The 19398-nt window shown below is 42.0% G+C and overlaps 1 protein-coding gene across 1 annotated transcript in view; it reads right to left on the bottom strand.

Moving 5' to 3' along the window:
• Window positions 1-864: 864 nt before the first annotated feature.
• Window positions 865-19398, bottom strand: part of PHLPP1 (PH domain and leucine rich repeat protein phosphatase 1) — a 138812-nt gene continuing 120278 nt past the window's right edge. Inside the window, exons 11-17 of the mRNA XM_069808959.1 lie at window positions 18084-18284; window positions 16905-17067; window positions 12031-12161; window positions 8454-8558; window positions 7319-7513; window positions 4899-5127; window positions 865-2942 (exon numbers count right to left, since the gene is read on the bottom strand). Of these exons, the coding sequence (XP_069665060.1) occupies window positions 1812-2942; window positions 4899-5127; window positions 7319-7513; window positions 8454-8558; window positions 12031-12161; window positions 16905-17067; window positions 18084-18284 (2155 nt within the window). The 3' untranslated portion in view covers window positions 865-1811. The remainder of the gene's footprint in view (window positions 2943-4898; window positions 5128-7318; window positions 7514-8453; window positions 8559-12030; window positions 12162-16904; window positions 17068-18083; window positions 18285-19398) is intronic.

The raw sequence follows: 19398 nt of genomic DNA, 5'->3' as shown, positions 1-19398 counted from the left end.
TCTACAGTAGACAGTGCTATAAACATTTACCAAACCAGGTATTTTCATATTTGCTCCTCTGCTGTTATTGTTATTAAGGAAAAGAAACTCAAAATATCTTGTTAACAGCAATCCTGTCCTAACTTGGCTATTTCACCCTAGAACAGAATAAGGACAACAGTCTATTACCACAGTCCTCTCCCAAAATACAGACCAAATGTCAAGCAGGAGCAAGACACTGTCATGATCACACACTAATTCAGCTTTTCAAAGAGTGACCAGTAAAATGGAGCAGTTGGTTGCAGGCAATATTGAAAAATGGTGTTGCTCCTTTTCCACAGGAATCACAAAAAAATGCCTTTTTGCTACCAAAGTCAAACCGCCATTGAACTCATGTTCATTCAACACATCGGAGCAAATCTGAATTTACGTAGGTAGCTTTGAGTTCGCTTTTCCACCTTCTCCTTATATTTTCCCTCTTCTCTCCATAGCCAATGTTTTCCTTCTCCCTTTTCTAAGCCCACATTATACCTTCATCATTTCTATCTTCAGTTACTCAGTGCCAGCGGGATACAGCCAGAGCACCACTCCTCTTCAGTCTTCTGGCATTGTCAATACTGTGGCAAAGGGCAAATCAATAGTGCTGAATTAGTACTGAGAAAGAAAAAAAGAAACAGGTCAATTCCTCAGAGAGTTGTTTCGTATCTTTTAAAGGCCATTTTGCATGGTCTTTAAATTCTAAAAGTACATGTGAGCTTCTGCAGTTAGTGTAAAAATGTGATTGAGCTGAAAAAGTTTCAACGCTTCTTGGTTTAAACTGAGCTGAACTACAGCAAGCTACTGTTTGAAAGCTGCTGCTCACCTATTCAGACATAAAAGCAGACATCAGGTGTAAATTTCTTATTTATTATAACAAAAATTATGACATGTTCATTTATGCATTCGGCTTTAATATAGCTCTTGGTATGTAAATGTTCTACAGCAAATGAGCTCTATACAATCATGCTGGTTGTGGCAGCAGTAAGGAACACAAACAAAATGTGTCTGTAAAAGTAAGGAAAGAAAGAGACCAGAGAAAAAAGTGGGTTTCTTTAAACGGTCTACACCACCTCAGCTCTAGCTAACTTGTACACAGCCACTCAGTCCGTTACGCTCAATGACCATGGCCCAAAGAGTCACTTAAGAAAAAAGGTCAATTTTTCAGGTTGTGTCCTTAATGCCAAGGCTACAAAACATGTAAGCATCACTATACAACACTGAGCTATTTACAGGAATTTCCCAATCAACTGTTCTCTCAGAGAAAATTAGTGAATCTCAGTGACTTAAGTCACCTGAAAGAGTAAAGCAACTCCTAGGAGTTAGTCTCCATATTCTACAAATGTCTATCATTTTCAAGACCAAAAAAAGCCTTTCTCTCAAAGAAATACAGTATTACAATATTACTTAAATCATTTAGCACTGGCTACTGCCCTGCTTTTCAAACAAAACAAACAAGCCATTTTAAAAAATATTACATCATCATCTGTTTCTCAGCAATATATTAAACCTTTTTATTATTTTTTTACTTTTTTTGTTTGTTTTTTGTTTTTACACTTGATATGTTAAGGGAAGGTTAACTATTTTAAACTTTACCAGTCAAGCGTCTCTAGAAGAAAGTCAATGAATATTAAACCTAACAAACTGAAAAGCTGCAGTTATCTGTAGTGGCAGGATAAGGAAAAGGAAGAATATAAAGGAAAAGGATAAGGAAAACCCCTGCTGTAATGCGAGCCCACTGGGTCCCGCACTCAAGTCTCCTTGTTAGTTTGTTTCTGAGCAGTAAATAGAGTGGGTCATAGTGGTGTATCGTAATAGTCTGCCAGGTGGTCCATCGGATACTGCCGCTGCTGCTGCTGCTGTTGCTGCTGCTGCTGCTGTTGTTCCTGGTGCTGCTTCATGATCTCCTTGACTTCTTCTTCAAGCTCTGGTGGGATGATGAACTGGTCGTCGGGATCGGGCTGTGCTGGAGCAGCGAAGTACCCCCCTGTTTTTCTGAGCGGCGCATCCGTCGCAACTTCAATTAAATTATGGCTCCTCTCTTGCGGTGCCACAGAACCGTTGCCCCGCCGGCGCCCTATAGTGCCCGTAGCAGAACATTCAGCTTTCCTGGGAAGGCCGGGCTCGTCTTCATTGGCACTGATGACGATACCTTCGTCGCTGGCTTCCACCGGCACTTGGAGAAGCTGCTTCTCCTTCGCTCGGCTGCAGTGGATGTCCACCTCGACTTCCACGCGGCTACCATTGGTGAACACCCCCTCAATGGGCTCCTCATCGTCGCTGTCAAGGCCATTGTCAGAGAAGGCGCTGGAGAAGGTGGCACTGGAGAGCTGCCGCTGGAAGGAGTTGGACAGGCAGACGGGGTGCAGCATGCAGCGCTGCTCCCCCGGGTAGGCCGGGCTGTTCTCATTCATGGCTACCTGGGGAGGCTCGTCGGAGGCCGTGGACCCCACCTCGCTGCTCATTTCGGAGGTGGAGATCTCGCTGCTGATCTCCGAAGCCATGCCGCTGCTGGAAGACGGCATCCCAAGCGCATCTGTTGGCCTGTCCTTGATGACCACGTTGACAGACTGGGGGAAGATGCCTGGGCTGGGGGGCGGGACCCCATTAAGTTCACAGCAGCAGAAGCTGTCCTCCGTCACGTTGAGCTGAACCACAACAGCGCTAATACTGTCATTGCAGCCGTAACTCTGGGCCAAAGTGCAAAGCTTCTTCGCAGCCGCCAGCGCGTCAGGCACGTTTCTGACTGCCTCCACCGCTTCATCCATCGAAAGGCTGTCCCACAGCCCCTTGCTGCCCAGAATGAAGAACTCATCTTGCGGAGTTAAGGTGATGGACTGGACGTGAGGACGCGGCACAACACTTGGATGAAGGAAGGTGTACCCCAAGATTCTTGTTGAATCTGTCACACCATTCACTTTGCCGTCCTGAAATTAGAAAGGACGGGAAATTGGAAACAAAGTAGACAAGGATACACAGCACTTCTATCTCCTTGCATTTTACCGATGGCTCTTTTTGCAGTACCCCCAGCACTGCTATTTACAGACAAGGAAGACGGAAAGGCAAAGTGACTTGCAAGGAGGTGACAGAGCTGGGATTAGAGCACAGCAATGGCTGGTTTGCAATCCTGCACTACACCTCCTACACCCTACTGATTTGTCATCAGCATCACCTATGCACAGGCCAACAAAGCAGAAGTCTGCAACAAAGAGCCATCTATTCTGCTCCTGCAGCTGCGAGAGCCAACTGGACTAATGTTTTACCAGTGAGTCAGACTTATCCCTCCTCCACCCACGATATCTGGCTTTATACAGGGCAAAGCCACACACAGCTCCATTTGATATAGGGGCAGGTCATTCGGTTATGACTCTTCTCTTGCAGCTGTAACAATCGTAGGTTTCATCTTGGCTCATCACTTTGAAAACAAAAGTTAATTTAAAAACAAAAAAGACTTTAAATGAAGCACGCAAGTCAAATGCAGCAGAGAGTAAGTCTGCATTTCTCAGTCAGCTGAGTTCTTCTGAAATGTTTTACCAGCCCCGATTACTTACTACATTTCCACTTAGACAGGACATTTCCAAGGGGAGGAGGAGTAATATCCGAAGGGAAAACATCAGTAAAAATGGACGTATTTGAGAAGTAAAAATCATGCATGTCCAATTCCCAGGATCCTGTCCTGGTTAGAATCCAAGCTGCCAGAATAAGCAGAGCAAATGTCTGAAACAGCAAGCCTGGCTATCTGTCAGCCTGCTGGGGATAGCTGCACCCTGCTAACTGCCTACTCAAGAACAACAACAGAGGTGAGGATTTACACTCATTTGGTCCAGCTGATGACTGCAGTGGTTATTATAAAGCAGATATGCACAGAAAAGTGAACCAAGACTAAAAAAGCTTCCCCTTTAAAACCACTCAGAAGAAAAAAAAACCTTGTCGGCTTGTTAACTTCCCCATTAGAAGGCTGACAGCAGTGATAAGCCATCAACGTGCATGAAATCAGTGAGTCATCTTAAGATTCAGCACAGAAATGTCCCTTTTCCTCTACAGAACAACACAATGAGCATGCCTCGGTGATGCACACTACGTTGGAGTAACTCCCTTCCAACTTGTCACGTTTGAGATCCCAGTCGTCACCTTCCCATGGCAAGATCAAGAGGCACATGACTTATTCCACACACACACGTCCCTACACACACACGCACACCCTGCTCATAGGCATACAACTGTGTTTTCTGCCCTTTCCTCCACCATTAGGAGGATTCAATATTTATGTATTCCTATGCATGCGTCACACAAGGCAAAGCAAAACTGACAGCAGTGGCTTCAAGCTTGTGAGAAAGGAACAAATGGTTTTCTCCTCTCTCATGGTTCAGCTGAGCACAGGATAGGTTTTCCTTTTGGGCAAGTGCTCTCTTCAAGAGCTGCCTGTCAAAGGGCAGCTCTGGGAACATAAGAGCTCAGACAGCAAAGTCAGCCTGCCAGGAGCAAGGAGTGTCCTGAGGGAAAGAGAGCATTGCTCCAAGTGCTCTGCCCTCTCACCCTTTGCAGTTGGAGAGGCTCTTCATGACAGCTCCAACACAGCAATTCTTCTCCGCATTAGGAGGAGAGTGTCTGCTTTCCTGTTTCAACACAACATGCTCACAGTTGCTCATTCACTGAAGCTAACCAAAATCCAGCATGGCAATGGGATGGAAAAGCAACTTGATTGCGTGATAACTTGATTGCATGATATGAATCACCTTGAAAGGAAAAGCGCAACTCTGGAACCCAGACCATTAACACTACCTCTTAGAGGTTACTAGTATAAACATGTAATTTCATGCATTGCTGTGCAAATACTCTCCAAGGAAGCTGCAAGTTGCAACTGTCCCTAATTGTTCTCTAACCTCTGTGATAATGGCCTTATGCTGCTTAATCCTCTTCAGCTCTTCTTCACAACTCATCACGTAACACCTGGACAAAGGCAGAGGTTTCCCATTCCGGCAGAGAACAGTTTGGCACTTCCCCACATTTGCTGAGGTTAGCGTGAAGCATCCACCAGGGTCCATGGGATCATGTTTTATATGGCAAAGGACAGCAGAACCTCCAAGTTTTTGTCCAGCTGTTCCAAGTTTCCTGGAATTTAAACAAAACAATGATTGTTCTTTAATTGGAAAACAACTGTTTCGGGTACTACGGAGAAACAGCCGCTGTTCTGCAACCACGTGCAGTCAGGGCATTGACTCTATTGGATCACTGGGACAGAAACAAAAGTCTTCACTGAAGACTGTGACACTACAGCAGCGCTTCAGAGAAATCACGTGCAACTCTCAGCCAGTGTGTTATTTACACATATGCAGATACTCAAATCTGTTCAATTTTAGAACAACAACAACAAAAAATCTTTGCACTTTTAAGAGCTGCACAGTTGTCTCTCTTCCTCTACATCTTAAAGGTGTTTGTTTTAAAGGTCAGATCAAGGGAAACGGAGAGGGTCAGAAAAGTACTGAAGACTATTAAATGAGTACACATAGAGCTTAAAAAAAGGGGTTCATATTATCTAGCTGGTTCTTTGGTTTCTGAACCTACAGAATTTATTATAAAACTAATAATTTTAACTGTAAAAATTATTTTTGAGCAAAAACAGAAGACAGAGGTTCACTGTTTTGTGCTGTCTTCAGAATAATTATCTTAAACTATCAAATGATGACCAAAAAAGCACAGTGGCTGTTAACTCCACTGTAAGAAGGCACACTTTTCATTTATCCTGTCAGTTACTAACCTGTTAAATAGGTTCTTAGAAATATTTAAGCCTGTTGTTTTAGCAGGAGTCATAGTGAAAAAAAAATATGGATAAAACAAGTTTTCAGAATCCTGTCATCAGAATATAAAGTCATTTCAATACTATACTGTGAAAAACCATCCATCCTTCCCCAGTATCTTGTTTATCAGGGCCTTCTCCTATAGCAATTAAGAGTAATTTAGTAATTTAGTAAACTAAAATTTATATTAAGGCTAGGTATAGCTGGCAAGAACTTTTGACTCAAAAACCTGGGGAGAGAACGCATGACTAAATTTGTAACCAAGCTTCAATGTGCTTTTTTATTTTATTTTTTAGAAATACACTTCAGGAGTGTTGCATACCATCTGTAATAATCCTCAATGAATGGTTAAATGCAACTGGAATGAATACTATTTCTGGTTCTCCAAAGAAGTGGTTAGCTTATTTTGACTTGAGACACACACACACACAAAAAGCAGCTTTTTGTAGGAATGCCACTTTGCTGTGAAATTGCATTAGTAGCAAGCAAAACCACTTAATAAGTACTTTCGATACTCAAATTTGTTATTATTTTTGAATATTTTAAGCATATGGCAACCACCTTCTCTTTGTCTACTCGTCTGAGGCACTGTTAAAAGCAATTATGGGAAGGAAGCATTTTCCCTCTTGTGTTCGTAAGGTTCAATACCACCCTGCCGCTTCTGTATCTTTCCCAATACCAGAACTTCAGTATTTTTCTTTTCCAAAGGTGCAGCAATTGAACGATAAACAATGCTACTTCTAACTTGATCCATTTCCTCAGTCTCTAAGCTGCTTATTTGCTTTCTCCTTTGTTTCCCTGACCTCTATTCTCCTTTGTTCAATTCCCTTCATGCTCCTTCACTCGGTGTCTCCCCAGGCACAATTTCTTCTTCTGTCAAGAACAGCATGCACGCAGGTTTCCAAACCACTACACTGAGCTACTATTACGCTCACAGCTATCATACCACAATCTCTTTGGATGGGTCCTGCTTGAATAATATTCTAAGGCCAAAGGGATGACAGGAGATAGACGTTTCTAAGGAGTCAGACTACATCTTTTAAATATTTGTGTAGCCTTAAATATCCTGAATTGGTACAGAGAAACAGAAAGGATCAGCCCAGGCTTTGCAGCCAGTAGTAGTAAGGAAGTTTAAAAGATGATCAAGAGATTCATACCACTGACTTGGTTACAGCCAATTGCGAATTGTTAAGACTTAAAGAATATACCAGAAAAGAGTAAGCCTCCACCCACAACCCATGAGCATTTAGTAACTTTGCAGGTGGGGTTTGGGTTTTTTTTGTTTGGGCAGGGAGGCATTGGGTTTTTTCTCCCCACACCTGAAAGGAACAGAGGGCAATATTCACAAAACAAGCAATAAAAGAAAACACCGTAGCCAGATACCAAGGCTTTTTTCCCCTCTTGTGTTTTTTTGAAGCAAGGAAAGAGCAGGGGTCTGACCTCAAAGCGAACAAACTGCCCAGTGAGCATACACAAGTAAAAAAGGCTTCAGATCCAAGACTCACCTCTGCATAATGATGAAAGTGTTGATCATGTATTCCTCCTCATTTTTTGTTTTCTGCAGCTCTTCCGCTAAGATGTCGCTCATTGTGCACTGCAGCAGATACGGCACTTCCACATTGCGGTCACCATCAAAAACACCATAAAGGGCCTCCCGGTTGTCACAGAAGTTATTGGCTGAAAGTGCTGCCACACACAGCCTAGTGAAAAAAACAAAGCAGGAGAATATCAAGGCTGTTACCTGCTACAAGTTTCTTACCTTGTCATTCTGACCAGAGAGATGCAGCCTGGTCTGAGAGCTAGTTTTAACCACCTCTGTTCACAAGCATTTCAGGACTGCTTTCTGAGCTGTGCAGAAGAGTCAGGCCCATCAACAGTGCTATGATGTGGAAAGAACTACATACTGGAAGTTCAAGCCAAGCCCTAAGGATTCTTCCTCCTTTTCAGCATGTGAATAAGTCCCTTATTTGCAGAAATAGGGGGGAAGGATCTCTGAAACAACATCAGTTTAAACTGCACTTGCTCCTCCAAAAGCCCTCCTTGTGATTTAACATGCTGATGACCAAGTTGTGCATTAAATCAGTTAACAGTAAGTAAAGGCTTGCTGGCACTTGCTACAGAAACCTAGGTAGCAGAAGATTTCTAAAAAGGTATTTAAGGAACAAAGAAAGATTCATCACATTGCCAGCAACACAGAGACTAGCAGACTCTTGGTACATTATTTGTCAAGTGCTGCCTTAGTCACAGGAGCTCCGCACACTATGAATATTCAGAGTTTTGGCCATTCTGCCTCTTCCTTTAGTATCTCCGATTTGCTTCGTAAACATCCTTTGGTTGAAGATAAAGCAGCTTTGCAAAGAGGAAAATGCTTTTAAACACTCGGATCTTTTGCAAGTACCAGAGTCTCACACAGACAAAATGTGTCGGTTATACTTGTATCTTAGCAACTTCCCTAACAAAGACCAAAGCGGAGAGCCAGGCAGGGGCCCGGTATACAAATATAGAGTCATGGCACGGCCTCTGCCTTTGTGAGGCCCAAAATGTCCCCAAAACTTTCACTGAAAAAGGTTTTCTTTGTATCAGCATAGAGGCGCTCTGCTGCTAGGATGCTCGTATAATAAAAACCACGCCAGGTCATACTTGTTCTTAACGCCCGACGCTTCTGTGTAACCATGACTCCACACCGCTGGTGCTCCTGAAGCATCACCCGCCGAGGGCTGGTCGATCTTGAAGCAACGGATATTGCTGCAAGGAGAAGGGAAAGGGGAAAGATGCAATGGATTGAAGTGCTGACATGATCCAGCTTAAAATATGAAGATAACACTTCTTTCCCCCTCCCAGTTCCGAGTAATGCATTTAATAGAAGAAAATGAAGCAGGACATCCGAAGGGGTTACTTTCATGTGTCTGTACACAAAGAACAAAAAAGCAGTAAATAACTGAGCTTCTATGAGGGTGTCAGCTGCACTGTTTTGCTTAGCTGGCTTTTTTTTCCCTGCCCTCACCCCTGAGCTATTTGTTTCAAACCTGGCCCAGTAAGAATACAAGGCAAATTTGTCACTAGCTTGATGAAATCCAGTACAGGGGAGTAATTGTCTAACTTACACATCTCTCCCATCCATTTTAACAACAAGTCTCTGGGCTCTTTTCATTGTACCCAAATGAAACCTCCTGTATGACCCAAACCATCCCCCTAAATGCAAAAAAAAAAAAAAAAAAAAAAAAAAAAAAAAAAAAAAGGAAAAGAAATTCTTTAGGAACAGCAACATGTAGTAACAGCCTTCTATGAAAATGCCCACAAAACAGAAATTCACTCCGTCCTGGTCCTGCACCAACCTGCAAGAGCCAGCCTGCGGTCCCAACAGCAGGCACAGCCCTTCTGCCTTCCCCAGTTGTGCAGTCCAATTTTTACTTAGGCCCTTGATCCTCTACCCTCCAATTTACTACCAACATAGCCTTTAGCCTGAATTTCAAATCTCTCACGCAGCGTAGTAAAGACTTAAAAAGGGCCCAGCCCTCTCTGTTTATACCCTTCTCTTCACAGCCCTGCTTTGCTGGGGAGAGATGACCTCCCGCCTGCTCCCTACTGCTCTCTTCCAAAGGCAGGGAAAGCGAGCTCCCCACACGCTGCAGACACTTCAAAGGCACCCGAACCTTTCATGAACCAAATGAATCACAAAAGGACACAAGCAGAAAGGTCTAACTGTTCACTCTGAGCATTCATTTTTCTCTGTCCAAACCCCCACCTGACCTGAACGCACAGAAAAGTCTTTTCAGCATTGCACAGCCTTCCTCAAATAACCTGAAGTACTGTCACATCCAGTTCGATTTCTTTTTATGCTAATAGTCAGGATGTGCATCAGAGAGGGCAGATTAAAAGCAAACAAATTACATAAATAACATTAGAACCACTGGTGTTTTAAGCCCTTGGTTTTGCAGCCCTCTGTGTGACAAACAGGAGGCAAACATCTCGCCATGAGCATTAGACAAGATTATCTGACCCCAAATCAAACTGGAAACCTGGATCTCTTCTAAAGTAGCAGAGATTTTAATTCTGTCTGCACCTGCAAAACACTACACACACGAGCAAACACACTTTCTTTGCAGACTTCTCATACAAGGTACTTATCCTCCGGGGTAGAGGAACTTGGATCAAAAAGGTTTTTCTGTTTGTTTCTTTTTTAACTGGGTTGACCAACACCTGGTTCCTGGGCAGGTCAAGGACCCAGAGTTGTCTCAAGGCTTCCCAGCAGTGATGAAAAAAGCTACCTCAATGCATTGCTTCCAGCTTCCTCTGTGGCACCCCTACAAAGAGACCATGTGCCCAGAAAGGAATGATATCCAGCAGCACATCCTATGCAGGGAATATGGGCTAAGGCTTTCAGACAGCATAGTTTATTGTCCCCCTAATTTAAAATGACTGTTACAATTGAACTAGATGCTCCTTCCTAAAAATCAGAGTAGCAGCATCTTTTTTTTTTTCTTTTTCATTTTAATTACTACTGAAAATTCTTACATCCAATAAATCACTTGGCAACACCCTCCTAAGCATGGAAGCCTCTTTTAAGATCTCCATACATATTAAAAAAGCAAGCATGTATGACAGGACTCTTCTCCTCAGCACCACTGAGAATACATATTAACCTACTGCCTGCTTGAATCCTGCCAGGGCACAGATGGAGAGCTGCCTTTCACACGCAGAAGGAAGATATAAAAAGTACCAAGTGCACAAGTATTTTTGTGCCTGCCACAACAAAACATGTAAAAGGAGCACCTCCTTCCTCACAGACAATTATAGCAATATACTGTAGAAGTCAGTGTAGTGTATCAGTACAGACACTAAGAAGCCCCTCTAGGGGCCTGAAACACCTCACTGCGGCTAATGAATATTAGGACAGAGAACAGACCCGAGGTCTTAAGAATAGTTTCATTAAAAAACCAGCCAAACAAAACACATGCACAAGAGGAAAAAAAGTTTTCTGTGAATTAAGGACAATGCATATGCCAGTGAAAATATGGCATGTAACTGAGCTACACTACTCTTCTACCACTTAGGACTTAAATTTGTAGAATACTGCTATAGGGCATGATGCCTGAATACTACAGTGGCAAGAGTTTGGCTTGCCCATCTTGTCTGCTGGGTTATAAACAAGAACAGCTGATCTTTCACTTTAGGTTTCGACACAATTCAATTAGCTTTGTAATATATATATATATATTTATTTTTTTTCTCCCTATGAACCAGAGCAACGTTACACACTACTTCTTCAGGAAGGTTTCCTATATACAATAAAGCAGCTCTTAAAATAGAGGAATGTCCCTTTTTTATTTTTGCTCTCTGCTGCAGAACATGGACTCTTGTTTTTATCTGTGAAAACTCATCATTATTCAAATTTCCATTTAAATTTTATAAAATCCACTGATTCAAGCTAAAAGCAAACTCACACTCTAAGTTTCCCTTGCTTGCACAACAGATGAGGTTTACTACTCCAGTGTCTGATCTTAACCATTTAAAAGCAAACAACACAAAGAAACTGCTCAATCCTTAAAAAGCAAATCAACCCTTCTTGGAATCATTCAATATTCAGGGATCAAAGAAACTTATTTCAGTTACAGATGACACTTAAGTCCCAGGGTAGGAAACAAACAGGTAGACAGGAAGGAAACAGAGGGACCCAAAGCAAGGGAATTAGCTTTGCTGCAAGGAGAGTGGGAGATGTGAGTCTTCAGGAGAGGTTTAAATATGAAAAAAAAAAAAAAAAAAATTTCTAGGACAAAAGCAGAGAGGTATGAAGGGTAACAAGAAATAGTATGTGAAGAGGTAAAAAGCAGCACAATAGCAAACACAAACCCAAGCACATGAATGCAAAAAAATATAGTAAGCAGCTACTGGCATCTCAACGGTGGAATGAACTAAGTATTTTGGTTGAATCTAATGTCAGAAGTAAAATGAAGATCAAACTAGCCCAACAGTGGTTATCAGACTAGCAGACCCCTTCAGAAGTTACAGCTGAAAGCAGCTGCACTGAAGTGGGTAAAGTCACCCTCTTTAACGAAGCATGAATTTGACCTATCTACATAACCCGTTACTTTCCGACCCACTGACAACAGGGAGCCCTACTCCTTGAAAGAGGTTTACACTCCTGTGTATTGTGGTTTTGTCACATCCTAGTCACAGGAGTCGTTCTGCCCCCTCCCCGCTCCATAAGGTAACTTACTTCAGCAGCTCTAGGGTTTTGTGATCCAAGGCTAATCTGGGATTTCCAGTCAGGTCCAGCTCTTGTAGTTTTGGAGGCAAGTTTTCAGGCAATGTGACTTCACTCAGTTCATTGCAGCTTAGGTCCACGCACTGCAAAAGGAAGGCAGCCAAATAAGCAAGAGAATTCAGCTGTCATCAAGATCATACAAATTTTGATTAAATGTAGTAATGCATGTTTCATGAACAAAAAAGGCTGCAACCGAGACCTAAGACCATTCATTTAAGTAAGTGGTTCTTACAAAGGAAATGCATATGGCATTCAGCCATCTTACCAGATGTCTGGGACACCTAGAAATATGTTCCCTCCATTTCCATCTCTGGCCAGGTGTCATCTTGTTATAAAACTAGTAAGTTTTGCCTGCTCTTCACAGAGACAAAGATGGTCAGTGTATTTTCAAGTATTTAAGAAAAGATGTTACTGATGAAACCAGTCTTTTAATAGATAAAGGAAATGAATATTAATACATTTGGGGCTTCTAAGCCACTGGCATAGCAGTCCCTCCTCCAAAGTCAATTTAAACCAGCACGAGTATGAGCAGGCTCTCAGGAATTCAGTATTTACTGAGGGATATTAAAATAAGCAGGGTTATGAATGCATGTGGAGGAGTAGTAGAGAGGGAAAGGAAAAAAATATTGGAGCAGTTTTAAACATGGTTTTAATTCGTGTCATCTTAGATGAATTAATATTTAAATATGAAGTCAATAAAATGAGTGAAAAAAATTAAAGTTTAAATATTTCAGAAAAAATATGACAGAAAGCAGCAGAGAAACTTGCTGGCTATCCACCAGCTTAGCACAAATTAGCTAGAACAAGTGCACTAGAAAGACAAAAATCCCCAAACAGACGTTGTTTAAAGCCGCATATCCAGATAAAAGTCAATACACAATGAAAAATATGGCATTTTGGAACAAAAACAACTCTCCAAACCCTATTACAGGGCCATCGGTGTGGCATGCACCAAAAATTGCACACAAAAAAATCTGGAGATGACAAACCAGGCTGGTATTTAAAAGTATAGAAGAACTATGAACATCTTGGAGAAAGATCATTTTCTACTTTCAATGTGCAAAAAGAGAAAGACTTCAAAAACTTTAATAAAACAGAAAGCTGAAAGGGGTCGGGGGAGGTTTTTCCTAGCTGCACATTTTGACCATTACATAATTTCCATTGATACAAGAGAGACACTTTCATTTCTGTAGGTATATTCAAAGAAATTGGGTCCTGAGCTGGAAGAAGGCATAAGATAACCTAGTCAAATCTGGAAAAGAAAAATCTCCTGAAACTTTATTAAATACACGCAATGGAAATAATGAATTTCCAACTCAAATCTTGACTCCTGAGCTTGTCTAATATGGAGGCCTTATTATCTATGAAGAACAAACTGCTGACGTTATCTAAGCCTGATAAGGAAATCAGAGTTTAAATCTGTCACGCAAACAAAGTAGTAGACAGCTTAACAGAACAGTTATTCCAGCCAGCTATTTTCCTCTGCGCAACTCCTTGCTGCTTCCAAAGAGCCAGTAATTACTTTGCAGATTAAAGAAGCTGCCAGCAGGCCTTGCTGTGTTCAACACCCCAATGCCATTCCAAATTTGATGGAAGAGCATGCTGGAATAACAAGTACAAAAATCGGCAAAGTAATTTCATTGTTCTCATTAAATGCCCAATAAGTCAAAGGTAGCAACACGCTACAGCAGATCCCTTCGCCCCTAGGCACTAGTGAAGATAGTTTATTTATCAGGTTAGGATTTCCTAGATTTTATTTGTACTGTTTGAAGAATAGGCTAAGAGGGACTTTCTGCATATCTATGTTAAATTAGTCCTTATTCTACTCCACAGGCAAGCATATTTCCTAACTGATCCCAGTTTCCTCATGCATTATTTAAATGCAAGCTGGTTTAGCCCCACCCATGCAGCACCAGAAGAACAACTCCTGCAATTGCACACAGGATTTTGCACTGGACAGGCCAGCTGAAAGGCAGGGTTTAATATTCAGCATTTGCTTACACTGCATTTACAGCTTTGTAACTGTTTCATTCAAGGCTGGAAGGGACTTGAGATCTCTCCAGTTGCAACTGAAGGTGGCCATACCAGTACTAACCTATTTAACTAGGAGAAAAACTACCAAAGATTGAGAGCTTTGTCTTTAAGATGCTACTGCTACTAGATCTTCACTTTCTTCGGATCTCAAGGTAATGCTCCTGTGAAAGACAAGCTTGACCAAAAACCGCGACAAGAAATCTCCGTATCACCCTCACCGCAGCAGTCCAGCAAGACAACCACAAAAGAGAAGCAATTCATCAGTCATCAAAAACTGCATGATAAAGTAAAGCCAGATCCCAGGTGGGAAAAGCAAGCCTGGGTCGCTGAACTCTGTTCAAGCAGTAAGGACTACTCAACTGTTTGACTGCGAAAGAACACCAGGATGCTGGATAACAATTTAAAAAGTGCCCTTTTTTATTTTGTAAGGCAAGGAAATTGAAGTCAAACAATGGCTGTAAGGAAGACTCTGCTGGGGCATTGACTCGGGTGTGTGTGCTTCCAGCTGTTTGACCACTCGCAGAAGACATTTCAGTGTGCACAGCTAAACCTAACGCTGACAGTATAAGTAACTGTCATACAATACAGTAATAACCCTAAAAAATGTACAGGATATCTCAGAGACATCCACCAGGCTCTTTAATGCAGGGGACAACACATAACTTCTGTAGCCTTGACAGTAGTGTGTAAAAAAGGCTTAGAGACAATTGTACCACTAAAGTGACCTTGTGTCTGGAAATCCTGGAGTTACTGCAAGCATAGAATCGTCATTATTTATACCAGCTTTCCTTCTGAAATTATTTCAGACAGCATAGTAACTGCTGCTACTAACTGATCCAGTATCACTGACTCCAAAAACACGTCAGCCTCTCAGGCTAATTTAATACAAAACAGCCATTACCTCAGGTAACAGAGTTTCCCAAGAAGTTTAGAGTGTTTGAATGCCTCTTCAGTTAAAATTAACCATCAAGTATGATATAATCACAGAGATGACATGAGACTATACAACTTTGTGCTTTGCTACAAGCAAGCTCATTTCACCAAATGATCAAATCCACACTTAAGCAATAGACTCTGAACTTAGTGTGGCATATTTTGAATGCTCTCATGTACCCAAGAAGGAGCTCTGGTTAAGCTAAGTAACGGCTACAGGCCGGCACCACAAGCTTGGCCTCCAAACTGACAAACACCAATCCTGACCTAGAGAAATCACCAAGAGGCCAGAAGAACCCCTATGCCCAACAAGGCACCTTCCCATCTGGCAACTACATGAACTCATCTCACGTAAGTCAAGACTAGGCTTGAGTACTGACTAGGCATTTTCTTTCCACAAAGGTGGAGTCCCAGAGCACTGTGCCCTCTTAGATGAAGTCAGGCACTGCTATCCCTGCAGTCCCAAAACAGTTAGTGACGTCTGTGACTCTTTCTTCTGCTAAAGAGAACTAAGTAACTGTAGGGAACCAGCAGGAAGAAACTGCCAGGTCTTCCAAGAGCGTTTTTTCTGCTAAGCGTTGTGGCAGAGTAGCACTTTAAATACTGACGCTTTTATAAAACATTCTGCTTTCCCCAAAACGCACGAACAGAAGGAAAAAGCTGTTTGTTCCCTATCAGCCTGTTTACATTATCCTCAATTTTTTTTTGGGTTAACACCACCCTCATATTTTTAAAGAAATGTTTACTGCACAGAGCCTCGCTCCCCCACCCCAATTCTTCCTCTCAGAAAAAAGTTTTTGCTTCTGATTGATTCTAAATGGCCCTCCGCTTCCTCTGGCCATTGTTCCAAAGAGGGAGGAGTAATCAAAAACCCACAAGTTTGTTTGAGATTTCCTGGCTAAAACCACAAAGCTCATCTTTACATGTACTCACTGTCCAACAGAATTATTGCTCCTGCTGCTTTGCCTGACCCCAGACACTGAGGCACACATGGCAGTCTGGGAACTTAGCCTTTTGACTTTACAGAGCACCCGAAGGACACTTAAGTTGTTTTGAGTCCATGAATAGGTAATCAGTTCTCAGCCTCGGAGAACGACAGATTTTCTGCTGTATCACAAGATTTGTATGCTGCAAGTTAACTGTCTCCCAGCTCTGGCCAGCGGAAACGGCACGCAGTGTGAAATATTCTGCACTACAGCCAGGCGAGAAGCAGGAACTCGGATTCACAAAAGGTAAGCAGTAGTGCTCTTCAGCGTGGTCAAGCTAAGAATGCGTCCCACAAAAAGAAGTGTCAGGAAAAGTACAGAATTACTTCTCGAAACACATACAAGAGATGGATTAAGCATTCCTCCGGTTGTGCAAAATATGACTGCAATTAGGAAAATTAAAGTAGCTTGCCTAAATACTCAAATCCTGTGCTCCTGGAATTTATCTCTGTCCCCAAGGCCTATCCTATTTTGCAGCTTCAGCGGTTTTTAACACGTGCTCTAAACAAAGTCCATTCCTACACAATCAACCAATTGCCAAGGCAGCAAAAGTTAATTACACATAGCTCTTGCCAAATATTTAAGTCCTATCATAACAGACCATCACAGGAAGACAATTAACACTTATTTGGCAGAGAAGATAGGATCTAGTGAAGGTGAGTGTAAAAATCAGATTTTGAGGCTGCTCTTCCATTCCACTCTGAGGCAGCACGGGGTGAATATTTTGCATATGACCTCAGAGGAGAAAGAAGCTGTCAGATCTCCGTAATTTCTGAGAATATAAAATCCTGTAGCAATGAGAGACCTGAGGGGAGAATAGAATTGGTAAAGTTGCATTATACTTGCTTCTTCCAAAGCACATTCATTCCTTACCTTTATTTCAGAAAGCTGCATGACTTCTGGAAAGACTTCGATGCAGTTGGAGTGAGCAATTACAGTATGCATACGTCTGCAGTTCATGATGGTTGTTGGAATGGCTTTCAGTTTGTTCCCACTAATATCAATTTCCTCCAACTCTTCCAGCTTGGCCATTTTGCTACGAAAACAAGAGTTTGAGAATTCTTCTTTTAAAAGACATGCATATTTTATTTTGCAGTGGTGATAAGAGCAGTGGTTTTCATTATTTTAAGAAAATAAAGACGTGGACTTTGATCCTTGTTCACAGCAGTGCCTGTCACCTCTCCTCACATCAGACAGTAACACAGTGGTGGAACAAAATGTGTGCTGCTTCTGTCAATGTTTTGTTAATGCTACCTTTCAAATGATTTATTTTGCTTACATTGCCCCTGCTCACCAGCTCACTCTCACTCTTTTTCCTCCTTTCTTCCCCTTTCTTTCAACCCTAGTTTCTCACTTCATCCCAAATTTTCCCCTCCACCTTCTAGCATCCCACTCAGCCCTTCCCCCTAAATTCATCTCCCTCCCTCCCCCTTGCCGCTGAAGCCCAGCTGCTCAGAACATCACACAAGGACAGAGATGTCTCTTCCTTTATTTATTGGCATCTCTTTTCCAAGGTTGTACCCCATCAGCTTTACGGCACATCTTACACTTGAAAGATTTCTGATTAAAACAGAGTGAACTGAAAGTACAGAAATTGCTGCCAAGGCAGAATCTCCTTCTGGAGTAAGAGGATTTTTCCCTAGTGGAGTTTAGTCCACTTCCAGAGGACATTTCCAGACTGCTATGCTCACAAATCTCTTGTGAGGAGAAGCACACCAGGTGTAAGCAAAGTGACTAAGCCAGGGAAAACAGAAGACCTCCTTGCTTGACTTCAAAAGCATACTGCGGTCGTGCTGAATTAGTCCAGTTGAAAAGAGTTTCAAGTGCAATCAAAACACACCAACTAACACGTAGCACTCACTTGTCTTGTGTAACCCAAGAGAGGGTAGCAAGGTGCAAAGGGCATAGCAGGTGAATCCACCCACTGCAGTATCACTACATTCAAAATACAGCCTGTGCCACCACATTTCTGTGCAATTTAGTTCTCACTGTGAGAATGTTTCATGATGCCCACCCACCGGTGGGCCAGAGGCAGTGAAACCAGTTACTTACCTCGCAGGGAAGCTCTGTAGACGATTGTAAGCCATGTGCAAGATTTTCAGGTGAGGATGGCCTGTTAACAAGGGTACGCATTTATCTGTGAGGTTGTTATTGGTCAAATAGAGCTCCTGCAAGATACTATGGGTTTCTTCAGAAAGAGTGGCTGGAGGAAGCATTTCCAGTTTGTTGGCAGAGGCATTAAGAAATCTCAGGCTGCAAAGAGAAGTTGCATAAGAGAGTTCAGTGAAACATCCTGCAGGTTTTGTCCAAAAGCACAAATAAAATCTCTCTTTTTAAGAGTTAAGATAGTTATAAAGCAAAGATCAAAAGCAACAAGTTCACAACAATGGACAGAAAGACGGAAAGTCTAGCATTATGCAAACAAAAATTCTGATCATGTTTTTAAATGAACACATTTGTACGAACAAAGTATCAGCAAAATGAGTACGTCAAAATGCCTCTATCCCCTTATCAAGACGTCAGCACTTCCGACATTACTACAGATGTACCTACAGGTAAGAGCAATAACAAACCACATCATTTCCATATTTGTTCCACATAAAAATGAATTCTGAATTCATCATCAATGAACCACAAGAGCATAGCTGCCCTTCAAGTGACTAAAAAGTCCCTGGTAAAAAAGCCAGCCAATTTTTCAGTATTTTAAATACTGGCTAGGGTGCAGACAGTATTTTGTTTAAACCTGCAGGCCTGAAAGCAACTACAAAACATGAAAAAGTACTCTGAATATTTGGGTAACTAAAGATGCACCAATCACAGAAAAAAACCCTGAGCCCAAGCAGTAATTTGCCTTTTAGATTTTAAAGACAGACAATCTAACAGTAAATTAAATTTAAAAAGTTATATACTTGCTTGCTGATGTATGCAGCAAGACAGCCAGATCTCTGTGTAGTTCCTGAATGCCCTTCCCTTACTCACCAAGTAGCAGAAGCCCTTGTCAGTATTTTCTGCAGTCCTACCGCAAGCAGCAAGGACTGAAGAAGCACAGAAATGAAGTTATTCTTTCTCCCTCAAAAGAGTTTTTCCAGGATGGAAACAAGACCTGTTGAGATATAGGCAGTGCCCACTCCTGCCAGTCAAGTTCTGCAGGCAGAGAATCCATGTTTCTTTAGGGGAGTTTAGTGATCACAGCAGCACTGGAGGAATACACACTGAAGGGATCTTGAGGGCTAGAATTCACACAAGCAATTCCAAAGAAATGGAAAAATAAGGCTATTTACCCTTTAGTAACCAACTCTGGCACAACCATGCCTTTTCAACAGAAATAAGACCTCTCTCTTCCTTCCTCCCCTTTTCAGAAAAGGCT

The sequence above is a fragment of the Haliaeetus albicilla genome, chromosome 21, assembly GCF_947461875.1.
Source record: "Haliaeetus albicilla chromosome 21, bHalAlb1.1, whole genome shotgun sequence".
Taxonomy (NCBI): Eukaryota; Metazoa; Chordata; class Aves; order Accipitriformes; family Accipitridae; genus Haliaeetus; species Haliaeetus albicilla.
This window is presented reverse-complemented; position numbering and strand designations above follow the sequence as displayed.